The sequence below is a fragment of the Lepisma saccharinum genome, chromosome 25, assembly GCF_977018435.1.
Source record: "Lepisma saccharinum chromosome 25, izLepSacc3.1, whole genome shotgun sequence".
Taxonomy (NCBI): Eukaryota; Metazoa; Arthropoda; class Insecta; order Zygentoma; family Lepismatidae; genus Lepisma; species Lepisma saccharinum.
In genome coordinates, this window is record NC_139253.1 from 24,053,475 (window position 1) to 24,070,860 (window position 17,386).

The following is a 17,386-nucleotide window of genomic DNA, read 5'->3' on the forward strand; positions in this document are numbered from 1 at the left end:
TAAGAAAAATTGTCTGTTTATTTCAAACATTTTCTTCAGTGTAGCGATCTGTACCTTGATCCAGAAATGAATTGAGTAATTTAAATATAGAAAATCTTTGTTTGGAATAACCAATAGGTATATAAAAAAAATAATTGCTCAACAGAACCAAATCCGTTTAGTAACCGTGCACATTTGTTTATTATGTAAACAATTTGAGTAAAATAACCAAGTTTAGTTAAGGCTACCAAATTATTTGTTTATGATTACCAAAACGCTTAACCAAACTTGTTTTGTTAATTCAAACAAATCAGTTTTTTTGTGCAATATTTCTAAAATTTAAGTGGCTGACACAACATCCTTTTCAAAGGTAAGGAATGTTTTGTGTTTTGTGGGGATAGCGTACCCCTTCCCGGTTGTTATCTAGCTTTCTAGACCTAGTCCGTTACTTACTTTCACATAAATTGCCTTCCCGCTTGTCCTTACAACACTGAGGCAATGCTGAAATATTGGCTTCCTGATAGGGGTTCGGACCTGGAACCATTTGCACCAAAGTCAGGAGCGCTTACCATCTGACAATGCGGGAGCCAGTTAAATTTTACCTTTCAGTTAAAATGATATCACCAGTGCGCTTGTTACGGTGTTCTAAATATAACCGTTTTATTACTTGGCCAGTCGGTGTATTATTACTCGAATTTTTCAATCGTTTTAATGTTCGTATTTATTAATAAACACAAACTGTACAAAGATGTCATCAGTTTTTACCTGTGTTATTAATTACCTGAACATTTAGAAATTGTCAATGACGTTCAAAATATAAATGTTATTAATAAATAATTTGAACAAGCAAGAAAAGAAAAATGTGGGTTTAATTTAGAAAAATAAATACACACATACATCCATGTATCTGCAGAGGAACATACACTCGTATACAGAGGAAACAATGTGACAATATATTGTGTTTATACATACTTGGCTACAATCTTGTGAACATTTATTAATTCCTTTTTTGATTAGCGTAAATATAATCATTTGTAGCACTCATTTGCGAAATATCTTTCTCGAATATTTGGTCTTCAATTGTCAGCATTTTTGTGAAATTGTCTCTCTTAACTCACGTTAAAATAGTAGCCTTAAATTAAATATGCGTGTCCTGCACAGATATTGTTAATTTGTCAATTAATGTTTTCGTCGAAAACAAAACCATGCCTTACTTTGTAACTTACACTTTTAGTGATGTATATTGAACACATGAAAAGTCTCGATACAGTCTTGTAATATAAGTTAATGGAATCTCAACATTCTAAGTCATTATTGCGATTCAACAACAAAACGTTGACTCAAATCTAGTGATTATATTTGCGTGTGTAATCAGTAGATTTCTATGAATGTTTTATTAACATTTCAAGTGAAAATTTCTTCCGTTATTACAAAGTTTGTTATAAATACACTTGTTTTCTCTTCAGACTGGATGAGTACAACTAAAATGTAACCTCATCAGTTTGGTTTGTGTGTTTTCAGTTCTTAAAAGCAACAGTCTAGTTATACTTTTTGAACTCTTGCCTAAATTATAACGGACTAGTTCGTGGTACTGAACATAATTGTTCTCTCTCTACATCAACAGCAATTGTTAATACTCTCAACCTACACAGCCAAATCGCTGTTGACATTCACACGTTGCTTCAGTCTCTTAGAAACTCTGTGGCACAGAGTAGCGCTTCAACTCTTTCCTGGAGGCTTCTTTCGCACCCTGACAATCCTCATCTCCCCATGCGAGAGATCCTTGTAGGTGACAGTTGCGTTGTAACCGTGCTTCCCGTCGGCTTTGTAACGCACGATCTGGAGCCTGGAGTCTGGAAGAACGACTCTGTACTCTCCAGTGATGACTCCGCCATTGCTGGCCACGTCATGAGAATAGTCAGTCCCTGATAGGTCATCTCTTACTGAATAGGTGCTCCGAAATGGCCCTGGGGTGATCTCGTCTTCGCTTTCTGTACTGTCGACCGTGGAACTGTCGACGCGACGCTGAAAAAGATTAAATATTCGTATTCAAAATATAGTGCATAATCAACTACTGAAAAGTTATGAAAATATTTTACACAAATGTTTGGAAATTGCAACGTACTATCAGAACAGTTAATAAAATTGTAGAGTTTTTAATATTATTGAATACTTTCAATGAAAATATATTTGGTATACAATTAATATATCAATCCAATTCACTTGTTCAATTATATTAGAAAATTATACTCTCAGGGTTCATGTTTCGCGTAATAATTATATATTTGTTCAGTTGATAATTTCAAATATATTTATTTTAATTTATGAACAGCATATTCGTGGCTGTTACATTATATCTGATAAAGAATCATTGAAGACATATTTGTGACGCCTCCGAACGATCTGACTTCAAATGCCAATCACAGCATATGTGCTTCATGTTCCATTGTGTTAGTTCTCTCATTTATTTCATTTATTCATCAAGATTCACCAAACAGATCCTAATGTTTTGTATTGTTATGAGTTTTCCATTAAAGAATGGTTACATGATGATTGCTATGAAGTGTTAAAAAAAAGCATTCTATCTGACTTAAAGTTATACTACACACGGACAAGCACAGTTTTTTCAGTTAGGCGGTTTAATTTGTAAACATTTAAATGCCAGGGAGGTTCCTCAGTATGGAGATCTCCAGTCAAATATCAAGTATACCAGCCGACTTCTGTGGTGGAGTGGTTAGCACGTCACTCTACGATGCCAGGGGTCTCCGGTTCGAATCCCGGCCTGGGCATGGATGTTTGTGAGATCCCATTCATCATATCATCACCATCTTAGCAAATTAGCCAAAAGTGGCACAGAAAGCGAAGTAAAATAAAGCAAATCAATCAAGTAAGTATCCCACAGACAGAAGGTTAAAGAGAGTGGAAGCGTTAAAAGGAAAGATAGAGATTAGACATAAATAAAGCAATAAAACAGAAGAAGAAAGAAAGGAGCAAAGGAAGCAAGAGAAGAAAAGAAAGGAACAGAGAAGAGAGAAATAAATTATGAAATAGATAAATACCTAAGTGTAGATGGAGAAACAGCTCAAGGAAGAGAGAGAAACAGATACACATAAGAAGAAAAAAGGAAAACAGAAAGAAAAAGAGAAGGAAAGGAAAAGAAAGATGGATGGAAGAAAGAGAAACATAGAAACACAAAGAGAAAGAAAGAAATTCGAAATTCTCTAGTGGCGTCACTGTTTTGGAGCAAAACTTACAGTTACTGTGCATCTACGAAAATTATACATTATGGGAAAATATTATAAAGTTTTCAGTTTCAGTTAATGTGAACCTCATCATAATCTCACCAAATACTTAATTTACGTCACAATACTCTCTAATTACTACTTATATGTAAGATACATGTACAGTATATGTATCTGTTCATACACACGCAGTATATTCATATCCTTCATATTCGTGGTAATTATTCATAAAAGGATATTGAAGTGGACTATGCATACAAACTGGACTTGTAACTATGATCATAATTCTTAGAATTTCTTAACGACAATCCAATATTTTAGTTACACTATTTAATAAATTAACATAATGGAGAAATCCACATAGTGAATATGGGCCTCCCCCATGGCGCAGTAGCAGCGTCATTGCCTTGTAATCAAGGGGTCCCGGGTTCGATAACCAGTGGAGGCACAAGTGGTTCGGATCCCACTTTAAGAACTATAGGTCCAGTCCCGATTAGCCTTACTGTGCATAAAGTGGACTTAAAACACCAACTGAACACATAGTAAATGTGTCCTTCTTGTTATGTCTGGAAGTAAATAACGAACTGAAAAACAGGATATTAGTTGTACCCATGACAACAAAATATAAATATTTTCTCAAGTTGTCTCAAGTATAAATTAGATGTAGTAGCTGTCCAGGAAGTTAGGTGGCCAGGAGAAGGGAATTGTAAAACTAAAAATTAAAATATACAAAACAGTAATTTTGCCTGTAGTATTATATGGATGTGAAACTTGGTCCCTTACATTGAAAGAGGAACATAAATTGAGAGTATTTGAAAATAAGATCCTTAGGAAAATATTTGGACCTAAAAGGGATGAGGAGACAGGTGAGTGGAGAAGGTTACATAATTTAGAACTACATAATTTGTATTCATGTCCAGATATTATTAGAATAATTAAATCAAGAAGACTTAGGTGGGCAGGTCATGTGGCACGAATGGGAGAGGAAAGAGGAGTTTACAGGATTCTTGTTGGGAAACCTGATGGTAAGAGACCTGTAGGAAGGCCAAGACGAAGATGGAGGGACAACGTTGAGATGGACCTAAGGGAAATCGGTAGGGATGGAAAAGAGTATATAGAACTTGCTCAAGATAGGGAAAGATGGAAGGCCTGTGTTGGTGCAGCCATGAACCTTCGGGTTTAAGAAGGCTAGAGAGTTAGTTAGTTAGTTAGTTAGTTAGTTAGTTAGTTAGTTAGTTGTCTCCTTTAATATTGCTTAAACAATCAAAGAACCTAAATTTGAAATTTTACCATGTTTTGTTGGAAGAAGCATTCAGAAAACATTGCCAAGCTCAAATGACGCTCTTATTATGAACAATTATTTACCAAACTGTAATGACATGTAATTTTCTGCCCTTACGTTAAATCACTTTGTCACTGATTAGATTTGCAAATTAGTTATGGCTAAGTTACTTACAAAAGTATGAATAAAACAGAAAAATCCAAATACTGTGGGTCCCGGGTTCGATACTCAGTGGAGGCACATAGTGGTTCGGATCACACTTTAAACTGTAGGTCCAGTCCCGATTAGCCTTACTGTGCATAAAGTGGACCTAAAACTCCAACTCAATCAATCAATCCAAATACTGTAAATTGAATTAGCTATTAAATTATGGTAAATCCATAATATATTAATAGTAAACCTACTTACGGCATCCCTGCCAGTCTTATCCACACTCCTCTTGGTTGAAGTTGACACAGGCGGTATGTTGGCTGATTCGACTTGTTCTGTTCTGTTGGCTTTTGTTCCATTTACACTACTTTCTACAGTTGCAGAAACTCTCGACGAAATATTCGATGGCTTCTGCCCATTTCCACTGTTTGCTGTCGTTGATGGTGCAAATGTAGTTTTTAAGATTCTTTCCGTCGTAAAAAGTCCAATGTTCTTTGGCCTATCAGTAGCAACACTAATTGTTCTTGAGGGAATATGAACAACACGCGATGAACCTTCTCTTGAGATTACTTTTGAATTTGGAGTAGGATAGACATTTTCTTTTCTCTTGGATACTTCTTTCGAAGCAGCACTTTCCCCTCTAGGAATTTCACTTCTGGGGCTTGTGGATGATAATGATCTTTCTGTAGATTGTCTGTATGAACGCGATTCGTCCTTAACATTAACTACAAATTTGTAATTTGTTCCGTTTGATGAACTTTGCGTCCCGTTAGTAATTACAAGGGCCTGTTTTGGATTATCACTTTTTTTAGTGATCGTGACTTGGGAGTTTTCTGGTGTTGAAATACTCCTTATTGAGCTGCTTGAACTTGTTTTTATAGAAAGTTTGTATATCGGACTGTTTTTCGTTTCTGCTGGAATGTAGAGCTGGGAAATATCATCAGATTTTCTATTTGAATCTGAACTTGAAACCGTTTGAGAAAAACTACTGCCCACTTTTCTTTCACTTGTTCCTGCTAGACTCAAATTACTGTCAGTTGTTGAAACGTAGCCATTCCCAATATTTGAACCTTCTTGCTGTCTACTACTTGAATATCTGGATATCGAAGTGCCTCTGTTGTAGTTATCGAAGTTAGTTGGTTGTTTAGGAGAAATGTAGCTGTTTTGCAAGCCAGCAGAAGAAACATTCGCTGTATTGAAGTTTTGACTCTGCTCACTGCTTGAACCACTAGATATAGACACATCCTTATTATAACCATTGACATTTGTTATTTGTGTATTCAGGCTACCGCTTGAAGAAACCGATCCCTTTGTAATATCTTTGGTATATGAACTACTTGCACTTCCTTGAGTTGGAGGGAGATATTCTGCAGTTGAGGAGTTACCAACAACACTTTGATTACTGGACGAACTTGCACTGCTTCCTTGAACTTGTCTGTGAATACCTTCAGCCTTGTCCTGAGAGATTTGTGTGGAATACCCAGGAATGCTTGAGGAAGGACCGGTACTGGATGTTACTGGTGGAAGATAGGAACTGCCCGCTCCAAATGATGATGTTTTCAAGTTCCCTTGAACCTGGCTGTCAACATATTCTGCCTTGTGTCCGTCAGCAAAAGATGAGTGTGGTCGTGTGAAATGTTCTTGACCTCGGTTTATAAATTTAACATTTTCATTCTGGTTCCTGGGGCTGTAGGCCTGTTGTGAAAATTCAGAAGAAGCGAACGACGTAGTTTGTTTCGTGTTTCCACTTTCTGACACAGACACTTCTCTGTGTGTGCTTACTGATACCCTTGGAGGCAAAAATGGTTGCTGTAATTGTTGTACGTGACTTTTAAATTGTGTGTTGTATTGAGGTGGAAGGTACAATGGTCCGTGGCTATCTCCTGTTACTGAGGTTCGGTTTTCTTGAGAATTTGTGTTTGAAACTGAAGATTGAATATTATTTCGCTGGTTTTCTAAATTAGATTCTGATTGTCTTGATACTTCTTGTGAGTAACTTTCGAATTTAGAAGAATGTTGAGGACCTCCACTTCCAAAAGAAGTGCTTCCTTGTTGATTAACTGTGTATGACTTTGAAAGATCAGCTGGTGAAGGTTTACTTGTTTCACCCGGCGAGCGATACAAGCCCGAAACTGACTGTTGTGTTGTTGTATACGTATTGTATTCTCCATTTCCTAAGGCCAGTCCACCTGTGTTTTTACCAGTATTTCTGGATTGAAATTGGTTATAATTTTGTCTTTGTCCATCTCTCAAATTCAATGTCCCAGAGAGACTTCCGCCTTGTGCATTGCCTCTGGCACTTTGTGGTGGAAGGTATTGACCGTTTTGGTGCTCAAATGTATTAGTAACTCCAGTTAAGATTCCAGGACCATTGCCATTAGCAGAGTTTGGAGGAAGGTAGGGTTCATTCTGTTTTCCAGTAACTTCTCTTCCAAATGACGTTGAATTCTTATGAAAAGAGTCAACGGTGCCTGGTTTTTGCACATGCTGATGGGATTCAGTTACGCCCTCTCTATAGTTTGAACTACCAGATGGATAATTATTTTGTGTATAGATGTTAACATGTTGAACACTTTCAAACGAATTCTCTAATCGAGTTGCTCCTGGTGGTAAATACTTCCTGTTATTGTTTTCCAAAGATCCTTTGTTACCTGAATTTCCCACTGAACCTCCTGCTTTTATATTACTCGCAGAGTATTGTGTATTATGTATCTCAAACCTTTTACCACTATCAATCCCTGAGGGTCCATTACTGTTTGCCGAATACGGAGGAAGATGAGAAGATCCGTCATTCTGCGAATTGCTTGAGCCAAATGATGAACTTTTTACAAATTGAATATTGTTTTGATGTACTGTTGCAGGAGTTGATTGTGTAGTTCCTCTATAATTCGATACTAACTGTTCAGGAGTAGGGGTCGGCACAAAGGGGATATTTCGTTGCTGAGATATGCTGTCCGGAGGTAGATAAGGTTTATTCGGAAACCTAACTCCGCCAAAACCTTCCGAATTTCCAAATAAAACTGAACTCTCCTCGTAGGTATTGCCAGATTCGTGAGATGAATTATTAATCTGTGGAAGACCAGTTGTTGAGAATAGTTGTTGATAATATCCAGATTCTCTAAAATTTTCGGTCGATTGTGTTTGAAGAATTCCTGCTCCTGATGAAACTTCGCCAGTTGTTGGTGCAAGATATGCCTGATTGTTCTTGGTTTGAGAATTTCTGTGACCATCAGATCTATCTTTGGTTTCATATTGAATTTGCGATTGGTCGACATGTTGAGGAATGTTGAATGGTTGTGGATAACTTACAGCTCCTTCAAAAATTTCTCCATTTTGTACAGTACTTTGTATTGGTGGAATATAGGATTGCTGTTTTAGCTTAGAATTTTCAGCAACTGACTTAGAGGCATCGTGCTGATTGTACTGGCTATAAGAGTGGAATGATTGCCCATTAACATTGGCCGTCGGTTGTAACGTAGATGATGGAAATCCTGAATATCCTGTAAACTGAACATTATCATCCGATCTGTGTCTAAATGTAGAATCTAAATTAATGTGCCTTGATTGTGCAGAAGAAAATTGATTACTATGTGGGTTCAAAACGCCTTGGTTCTCACTAGACACATCTGTGTGCTGTGCTTTCACACCGGAATCTGAAGAACTCCCCGTGGAATAAGATCCAAATGTTGGTGGAAGGTAAGACTGGTTATACACTTGAACTCCTCCACGTTCTCCAGGAAGAGATATGTCTGAGGGAACATGTTGATCTTGTGCTCCAGAAAATACTGAACCTGTCCCAGTATTTAGACGGTTTTCATTTGTTTGTGGAGGAAGATACGGCTGGGTTGTAGATGCTATGTTATTGTTGCCATTCAATGTTGCTCCTTGAACTGAGTTGTCAACACCATGATTTGTTGTAGTATACGATCCACCTTCTTGGTAATAGTTGGATTGCCCAAAATTTGCATTTGTTGACCCTGTGCCAATATTTTTATTTCTTTCATCGTTTATTACTGGTGGAATATAAACCAAATTTTGGCTTCCACCTGTAGAATGAATTTCCGATGAGGTCTGTGTATTTATCCTGTCTTGATTTAGTAAGCCACTTTCACCCAAAACGGCAACATGGGGTCTTGCTGGACGAACAGGGTTAGGTATAAATTGAACATTCTTTGACGAAAATTGAATGTTGGTTGCGTGTACGTTTGGGTTTGGAGAACTGTTTATGTTTCGTATTGGATTTATTCCCAATACCACATTATTATTAGGCTGCGGAGGTAAGTACCCTTGACCTTGCACCGTTACATTTTTCTCGATTGCTTGAGTAAAGGTATTCTGATCATTCTCCCGGTATACAGGCTGAACTTGATGTAAAGAATTCTGTTGGTTCAGTGATACATTTTGCTGGTTCCCGACTCTCTCATCTTGAGAAGTTGTTGCTGTGGAAGAAGTTGGCGGCAGATAATTTCCTGTCGAGGTATAACCTTTATTTTCTTGCCTGGATGTTGTAAAGGTCACATGTGATACTCGTCCATTGAAATTAGGGCCGTCGTGTCTTTGAGTGTTGATTGGTAATTGATGATTTATACCTGTATTCTGCTGTAGACTTACATCTCTCTGTATCCCAAAGTTTGATTGTACTTGCGGTTTCGGGTTCGAATATTGTTGATTGTTTAATTGGATCACTTCTCTTTGTTGTTCCACAGTTGATGAATGAGGTCTTTTGACGTTCGTATTGCTTGCAAGATTTACATGACGTAATGGAGGCTGCAAAGTTCTTTGTGGAAAGAGGTTTTCTACTTGAAAATTTTTATTAGATATATTTTGATCTAATTTTGGAAGGAATTGTTCTTCTATGTTTACATTACTTGAGATTTGGTGATGTTCCTTTCTGTTTGCCGTGTTCGTCGCTAAGTTTATGTTTGGAGAAGATGGTGGAATATAATTCCTGTTAACTTGTTGTGAATGGTAATTTTGAAGCTGTTGGAACGATCTGTTATCTGAAGTAATTCGGTTCTGTTGGGAATATCCAACATTCCTCGAATCACTTTTGTATACATTCACACCACCATTTGTTGAATGATAATCCAGGTTTTGACCTTGTTGATTTGCCGGTTGCCTGTGAGTTGATTGTGAATAATCGAATGCATGGTGATTGTAAACTTGACCAGATTGTGTATTGGTACCTCCTTGCTGCTCGTATTTCTGCGTAGACTTCGGTACAAATTGCTGTGGATGGTTTACAGTCGTAGTCTCAAAAGCTGTATTTCTCCCTTGAAAGTGATTTCCACTTGCCTGTGGTGGGATATAAGATTCACTATTATCTGGTACAAAATTGGACTTGTTCTCTTCTTGAAACTGACTGAAATTTTTGCTGGTTGAGTATTGCTGATGTTGTAATCCTGTTGGAAATTGTATTTGTTTATTGTGTTCCGAAATTGGTGGGAGATATGATCTCACTGGTTGGTTATTACTTAGTTTACCACTCTGATTTATTTCAATTGAATCAAAATTGCTTCTAGGGTAAGATTCACTTTGTGATACTAATCCAGATTTTGCAAGCTGTTCAGGATTATTATTTTGTACTCTAGATTTTTCAATGTTTACAAAACCAGACGAAACTCCTGCGTCTATTGGTTTGTTTTGATGTATGCCAGGTGCTGGTAAATAACTTTGATTTACATTGACATCTCCAGTTCTGCTGCCTTGAGAGTTTGTGAAATGCTGTGAATTAATAGTTTGTCCCTTTGATATCGAAATAGTTTTCCTCGACACATCATCAAAGTGTTGTCTTCCCACTGATGGTGCTTCGGTAAATCCTGGAACAACATATTGGTTTTTTAACTCCACGTTCCTATCTGGCTGTTCGTTATCAACATTATTAAAAAATGAAGGTGCTGAAGTGACACCATGAATTTCTTGATTATGAATATCAACGCGGTCTGACTTGTGCATGACGGTTTTCAAAACAGGATTGATATGTTCTTCAGAGTCAAATGTCGAAGGAGAAATGTTCGATTCAATTTGTTTTCCTGCTATATTGATGTGGTTGTTTCCAATCGATGGTGCTTCACTCCTTTGGTCAGTATGATCCCTGGCTATTTCAAAGCTTTGTCCAGACAAAATATGTTCGGTCGTAGGTGGAGGAAGATACGGTTGAACTTGTTGTGGAGTTGGGCCATTGAAATTTGTACTAATTGATTGCTGTTGAGAGAAATTTATACCTTGGTTGTTATTCGATCCTTGCGAATAGTCTTCATTGATTTGGACATTTACAGAAGTATAGGGATTGCTTGCTGGTCTTTGTGGCGGAAGATATTGTGTATTTTCCAGCTTAAAAATCTCCTTTTGTGCTTCCTGGGTATCATGTGGCTGCAGCGAAAATGTACCTGCCCCTTTGGTATGATTATTTCTTTCAAATCCACTTCCAGTAACAGTACCAGTCAAAGAATGTGTTCCAGTTGGTGGACGGTACAATTGATCTTCACTTATACGGTGTATTTGGTTGCTGTTGCCTGATTGATGGTGTGCACTTGAAACAGAAGAGTGTGTTTTGTTGCAATCATGATTTGCGTGTGTATTTGTACTGTGCACTGCATTGTTTACCCTTTGATTGGTGGCAACTTGAGGTGGTACATATGTTGGATGTTGCACGCCGAATTGTGTTTGACCAATATTATTTGATTGCTTAGATGTTATCCTCTGATCAGAATATGTTTGCGATATCACTCCTTGGTTGCTTTGCACTTGTTTGCCGTTTATTTCCCTACCGAATCCATTACTTTCTGTCCTATAGCCTGACGCGTTTGGAGGAAGGTTCAGAAGATTTTGAGAATATGATTGTAAAACGTTACTAACTGGTGTTTGGAAAATGGCAGAATCTGTTCTCGACCGTTGATTCCCTTGCTCTTGTTCTCTGTTTATTGTCTTATATTGATTACTTAAGGGAGTAGTGTTACTATGCGATGCAGGTGGAAGATAAGATTGACTTCCTTGCATTTGTTTTTGGTCTCTGCCTGAGTTTGTGTTATATCCTTCTTGAAGAAACGAAATTTGTCGATTTTGATGGGACTCCACTGATGATCGTGGAACGCCTGGAGTTCCTTTTACTCTTTCTGTATTAGTTTCTACTTCGAACCTTGTGTTGGCAAAATTTTGGAATTGTTGATGTGGTTTATGTGCATCTGCTACTTCTTGTCCTGAAATTGGTCTACTACTTTCCTGAAGAAAATTATTTGCCTTGTGACCTGTGCTGGTCTCTGATCTGTGTCTGTATGTTTCACCGTCTATTACTGCAATAATAAACCTATTATTTTCAGATCTATTGTTAGATGATGAGTTTGGAGGGAGGTAAGTTACATTGTGGTTTTGGAATGTTACATTTTGACCTGAATTTGCTGTGACTGTGTTCTTGAAAAAGGTACTTTGTTGGTTACTAGTTTCATATCCTTGATTGTTACTTTTTACATCTGTCGTTCCGAATGACTCAAATCTCTGCTGTGTGTTATTATGACTTTGTGGTGGGAGATATTTATTTTCTTTCGATAATGTTCTCTCTCCAGAATTTATATTACTTGATTCTTGGAATGTCTGTTGTGGCGTGAGATTTATTTTTTTAATATTTTGAGAGTATTGAGACGAAGTGAACGTGCGTCCAAAGGAATTGATTTCTGGTGTAAAACCACTGCTTGGTTGTAGTTGTAAATTTTCTTGATTAAATGTATTCTTACCACTTGAGTTAAAACTGCTTGATTGTTCTAGAAAGGTAACTTTGCCTGTGCTAAATTCTTCAAACTGCCTTTGATTTACTTGTGCTTGTCTTTCATTATTAAGATTGTTTTCCCGTCTGATATTTCCACTAGATTCTGGAGGAAGATATTTTGGATCATCCACTGCCAAGGTCCCTGTATTAAATCCTTCAAACTGTCTTTGATTGAATTGTATTTGTTCTTCTTTATTAAAATTGTTTCCATGTGTGACATTACCATTTGATTCTGGTGGAATATATTGTGGACCATTCTCTGCTCCGCTTCCTGTGCTAAATCCTTCAAATTGTCTTTGATTTTCTTGTGCTTGTTCATTATTAAAATTGTTTCCATATCTGATGTTGTCACTTGATTCTGGTGGAAGATATTGTGGACCATTCTCTGCTCCGTTTTCTGTGCTAAATCCTTCAAACTGTCTTTGATTTTCTTGTGCTTGTTCATTATTAAAATTGTTTCCATATCTGATGTTGTCACTTGATTCTGGTGGAAGATATTGTGGACCATTCTCTGCCCCGTTTTCTGTGCTAAATCCTTCAAACTGTATTTGATATTCTTGCGTTTGTTGCTCATTACTAAAATTGTTTCCATGTCTGATGTTGTTACTTGATTCTGGTGGACGATTTTGTGCACCATTCGCTGCCCCATTTCCTGTGCTAAATCCTTCAAATTGTCTTTGATATTCTTGCGTTTGTTGCTCATTACTAAAATTGTTTCCATGTCTGATGTTGCCACTTGATTCTGGTGGAAGATATTGGGAACCATTCTCTGCCCCATTTCCTGTGCTAAATCCTTCAAACTGTCTTTGATATTCTTGCGTTTGTTGCTCATTACTAAAATTGTTTCCATATCTGATGTTGCCACTTGATTCTGGTGGACCATTCGTTGCCCCGTTTCCTGTGCTAAATCCTTCAAATTGTCTTTGATATTCTTGCGTTTGTTGCTCATTACTAAAATTGTTTCCATGTCTGATGTTGCCACTTGATTCTGGTGGAAGGTATTGGGAACCATTTTCTGCCGCATTTCCTGTGCTAAATCTTTCAAACTGTCTTTGATTTTCTTTTGCTTGTTGTTTATTATTAAAATTGTTTTCTTGTCTGATGTTGCCACTTGATTCTGGTGGACGATTTTGTGCACCATTCGCTACCCCGTTCCCTGTGCTAAATCCTTCAAATTGTCTTTGATATTGTTGTGCTTGTTGTTTATTATTAAAATTGTTTCCATGTCTGATGTTACCACTTGATTCTGGTGGAAGGTACTGTGGACCATTCATTACCGCATTTCCCGTATCTGACTGTGTGGAATAGGATTTGTTCGAATAGGATGAAGAAAACGTTTCTTGGGTGTATCCTACTCCCCCCGCTCCTATTTCGTCACTTTTAACCTCAGGTGGAAGATTATGTTGGTTGGAGTTGTTGTAAAACGTTTGTGAAGTTGTTCCTGTTGTGTAATTGTAACCAGATAAAACGTTCCCTGTATGGACTGGAATGTTTTCAGCTTTTGACGGAACATTTTCATTTAAAGTACCGATTGGTGGTCTATTCGTGGTTAAAAGAGTCCTATCAGGTACATGCTGGTAATTGTTACCACTGTCATGAAAAGCTGTATTCTGTCCTCTATTTATTAGTGATGCTTGGAATTCATTGCTGTATCCTTTCTGTGATGTGTGCCTGGTGTGGCCACTATTAATGTTTTCTCTGTTGTTTTTGATATCCTCAGGTGGAAGATACTGCCCATTTTCTCTAGTATTAAATCCTTGTTCGAATGTTTCCGTTGTAGACTGATAAGAAATATTATTATTCAATCCTTTGTTCTGAAAATTTATTCTTGGAGGCCTTGGAGTAATGCTAATTTCTATGGAATGCCCTCGTACTGCATTCTGACTGTCCAGTGATGGTGGTAGATACGGTTGATTAGTTAGTGATTGTCCTGTTTGAGAGTTTTCATTGTATGAGCTGCTGCTTTGATACTGGTTTATGTTTTGTGATCTCGAGGGATTATCTGTTACTACTTTTCGTGTGTTTGAAGTTTGGTCAAAATTATGGTGCGAATAAGATTGACTCTGTGGCTGAGAACTATCACTGGATTCAACAAAGGTACCATTGTTAATTGTTGCATGTGTTGAAGTCTGTATTGTATTTCTGTTTTCTTCACTGCTGGTTTCTTTTGGTGGCAGATAATTTCTATCGTGTACTTCTGTTATTGCTGAAGTTACAGCGTCATTTCTGGTTTTACTTGTTGAACTTCTTCCTACATTGTTGTAATTTGATGGATACCCATCGCTGACTTGTGTTGGAGGGATGGAACTTGTGTGGCTTTCTTTGGAATCTTGTACATTAGAAATACTTTTGGAGAATGAATTTTCATATTCGCTTTGTAGAATACTCTTCATTGTACTAGAATAGGGTGCTAGAGTTGGTGAGCTGTTGTCAAACGGAATTAGTCTTGGAGGTGAATAAAGTTCAGAATCTACTGTAAAATGTTCTTCTTCACTGCTAGATATTCCACCTTTCACATCGGATCCAGTTTGTCGAGTGTTTGTTTCTTCTGTTTTGGGTGATGGTGGAAGGTAACCATTTTGAGATTGTTTACCAGATTCTTGCGTAAACGCGTGACTTTCTTTTTCATATGAACCTCGTGACTGTTCACTCGATTCCCTTGATTGCGATGGCCTGTTTCTTCTTCTATCTGGTCTGAATGTTCTTCGGTGGGGTCCAGAGAGTTTGTTTAAAAGTTGTTTGTTTGGTCTGGATCCCCGATACACTGCATTTGGAAGTTGTGAATTGGGGGGATCGGGTGTGAATGTTTGCAACTGTGCACTATCTTCACGTGAAACTGGAAGATATGAATTATCTGGTGGTGAAGGAGAGCTGCGATCAACATTTTCACGACGATGATCTTGATTGAAGGTGGAAAACTGTGATGATTGATCGTAACCAGACTCTTGTGGAGTGTATGGAGTCGAAGATGGGGCAAGTAGATAAGTTTCTGGAGTAACTACTTGGTGGAAAGCATCTGACGATTTATAGGAAGCTGCCGTGTGTGCTATGTCTCCACTATAATCTGAAGACTTTGGATAGTTTCCTGATGCTACTTGTAAATCATGTGCATCGGCTCTGTTTATTGATGCGGGTGTTATAACAATAGGAACTTCATTACCGACATTGCTCGCGGTATTAATTTGATTTCTTCTTCCTTGTCCAATATGCACAACTCTCTCTGTTGATGTTCGGGTGTTTGGTCGTAAGGTTATGAAGCGACCTCTTATCGCATTCTTCCTGGTTGACGGAGTACTCTCACTGGACTCTGATGGAGGGAGATATGTTGAAGACGCAATGTCTTCAAGCTTATGTGAATTGGTTCTGTTCTGATAGGACCTGGAAAAGTACCTTGTGAAATTGCTTTGGAGAGGAGGATTGGGACTTGGTAGGAAGGGAATGCTCTCGTACTCAGGAAGAGATTCTTCGGGGCCATCTGATTTATCCTGCAGTTCTTTATACGCGGTACCGTTTCTTCTAGTCTCGTAATTACTCTTCCCTGGAGGAAGATATTCGTTCCCTCCCAACTTTGAGCTGCTTTCATGCTGTCCCCGAAAACTGTTCCCTACTGCTCCTGGAGGTAGCCCGTGACTGTTAGTTACCGCTATATTGAAGCTAGAGTACTTCCCAAAAGAATTTCTCTGATCGGAATTTGAGAGTGGTTTGTCACGTTCAATGTTCTGTTCGCTTTGTTTGTACTCATTACTCGCACCGTTGACTCTTGTATTTTCATTCTGAAAATAGTCACTGGCGCCTGACTGTAACGTGTGTTCGCGAAGTGTGTCTTGGTGGACAAATATTGAAATTTTCTTTCCTATAATACTATCTTCTCCGGAGAATGCGTTTCCGGATCCATTAGAGGAGTATTCAGGATCTGGTGGAAGATATGAGTCACTGGAAGATTTCGATACCGGGTTATCAGAAAATGAATTCGATTCAAAAAAGCTGGATATTCCAGATGATGATTGGTCTCCTGGCACTGTTTTCCTTGATTGGTGAGACTGAGAGCTGAATGCAGTTGAGGTTATCAATGGTCTCTCGGTGTGAGGCGGAAGATATCCTGTTGTTTGTCCTCTTGTATTGTGTAAGGTGATTGTTACCAGTATCAATAATACCGTCACCTACAAGAGAAAAGTTGTTTTAAAAATTCAATACCTCAAATATTAACAGTGAAACATTTAACTGAAATATGCAGAAAATGAATTTTTAGGGACATCAACAAAGGAGACAAAAACAACCTGCAGGGATTATTTGAACCAATTGTATGATAACAGTTAACTTACGCAGACACAGGTAAAATAACCAGAGAACATAAATGGAATCAAATTTGTTCCAAAAAATACACAGAGAACACAAACATTACATAAAGTATGACAAAAGTAAATCATATAATTTAAGAGTGCATAAACGAGAACGTAGAAAACAGAATCAATGAAGGAAATAGAAACCGGTTACAATATCAGGGTGGCTACTCGCCAGGAATTCCTTGAATTCCGGGAATTATGCGTGAATTATTGGCTCCGGGAATTATACGTTAATTCTACGTGAATTTTTCTTCGTAGACGTGCAAATTTTATTTATTCAAAATGCCATTGAATTTATTCATATTTATAAATCCCTGAGGGAAGCTTTTCACAGTTCAGCTTTTATTTTTATGGAAGAAGGAATGGAAAGTTGTGTGGAAAATGAAACAGAATTTTCTCAATCCGTTTACTTTGCTAAATTGAGTTTGAAATTCTTATACAATTAATAATCTTTGGTAGGTTAGTATATCCCGTAACATTTGTGACTTGTGTTTGTAGATATATTTCGATTCTGAGTAAATTGAAATGGCAAATGCAATGTCCGCACCTAAAATTAAATATTTTAAGTATCTGTACCGTTTAATTGAATTGAATTAGAATTTAGGGATGCATGGAAATCACACAGTCC

The 17,386-nt window shown here is 37.6% G+C and overlaps 1 protein-coding gene across 1 annotated transcript in view; it reads right to left on the reverse strand.

The window, feature by feature from the left end:
* Positions 1 to 851: 851 nt before the first annotated feature.
* LOC145978722 (uncharacterized) overlaps positions 852 to 17,386 on the reverse strand; it is a 30,197-nt gene continuing 13,662 nt past the window's right edge. The window contains exons 2-3 of the mRNA XM_083111529.1: positions 4,912 to 16,575; positions 852 to 2,004 (exon numbers count right to left, since the gene is read on the reverse strand). Of these exons, the coding sequence (XP_082967655.1) occupies positions 1,699 to 2,004; positions 4,912 to 16,575 (11,970 nt within the window). The 3' untranslated portion in view covers positions 852 to 1,698. The remainder of the gene's footprint in view (positions 2,005 to 4,911; positions 16,576 to 17,386) is intronic.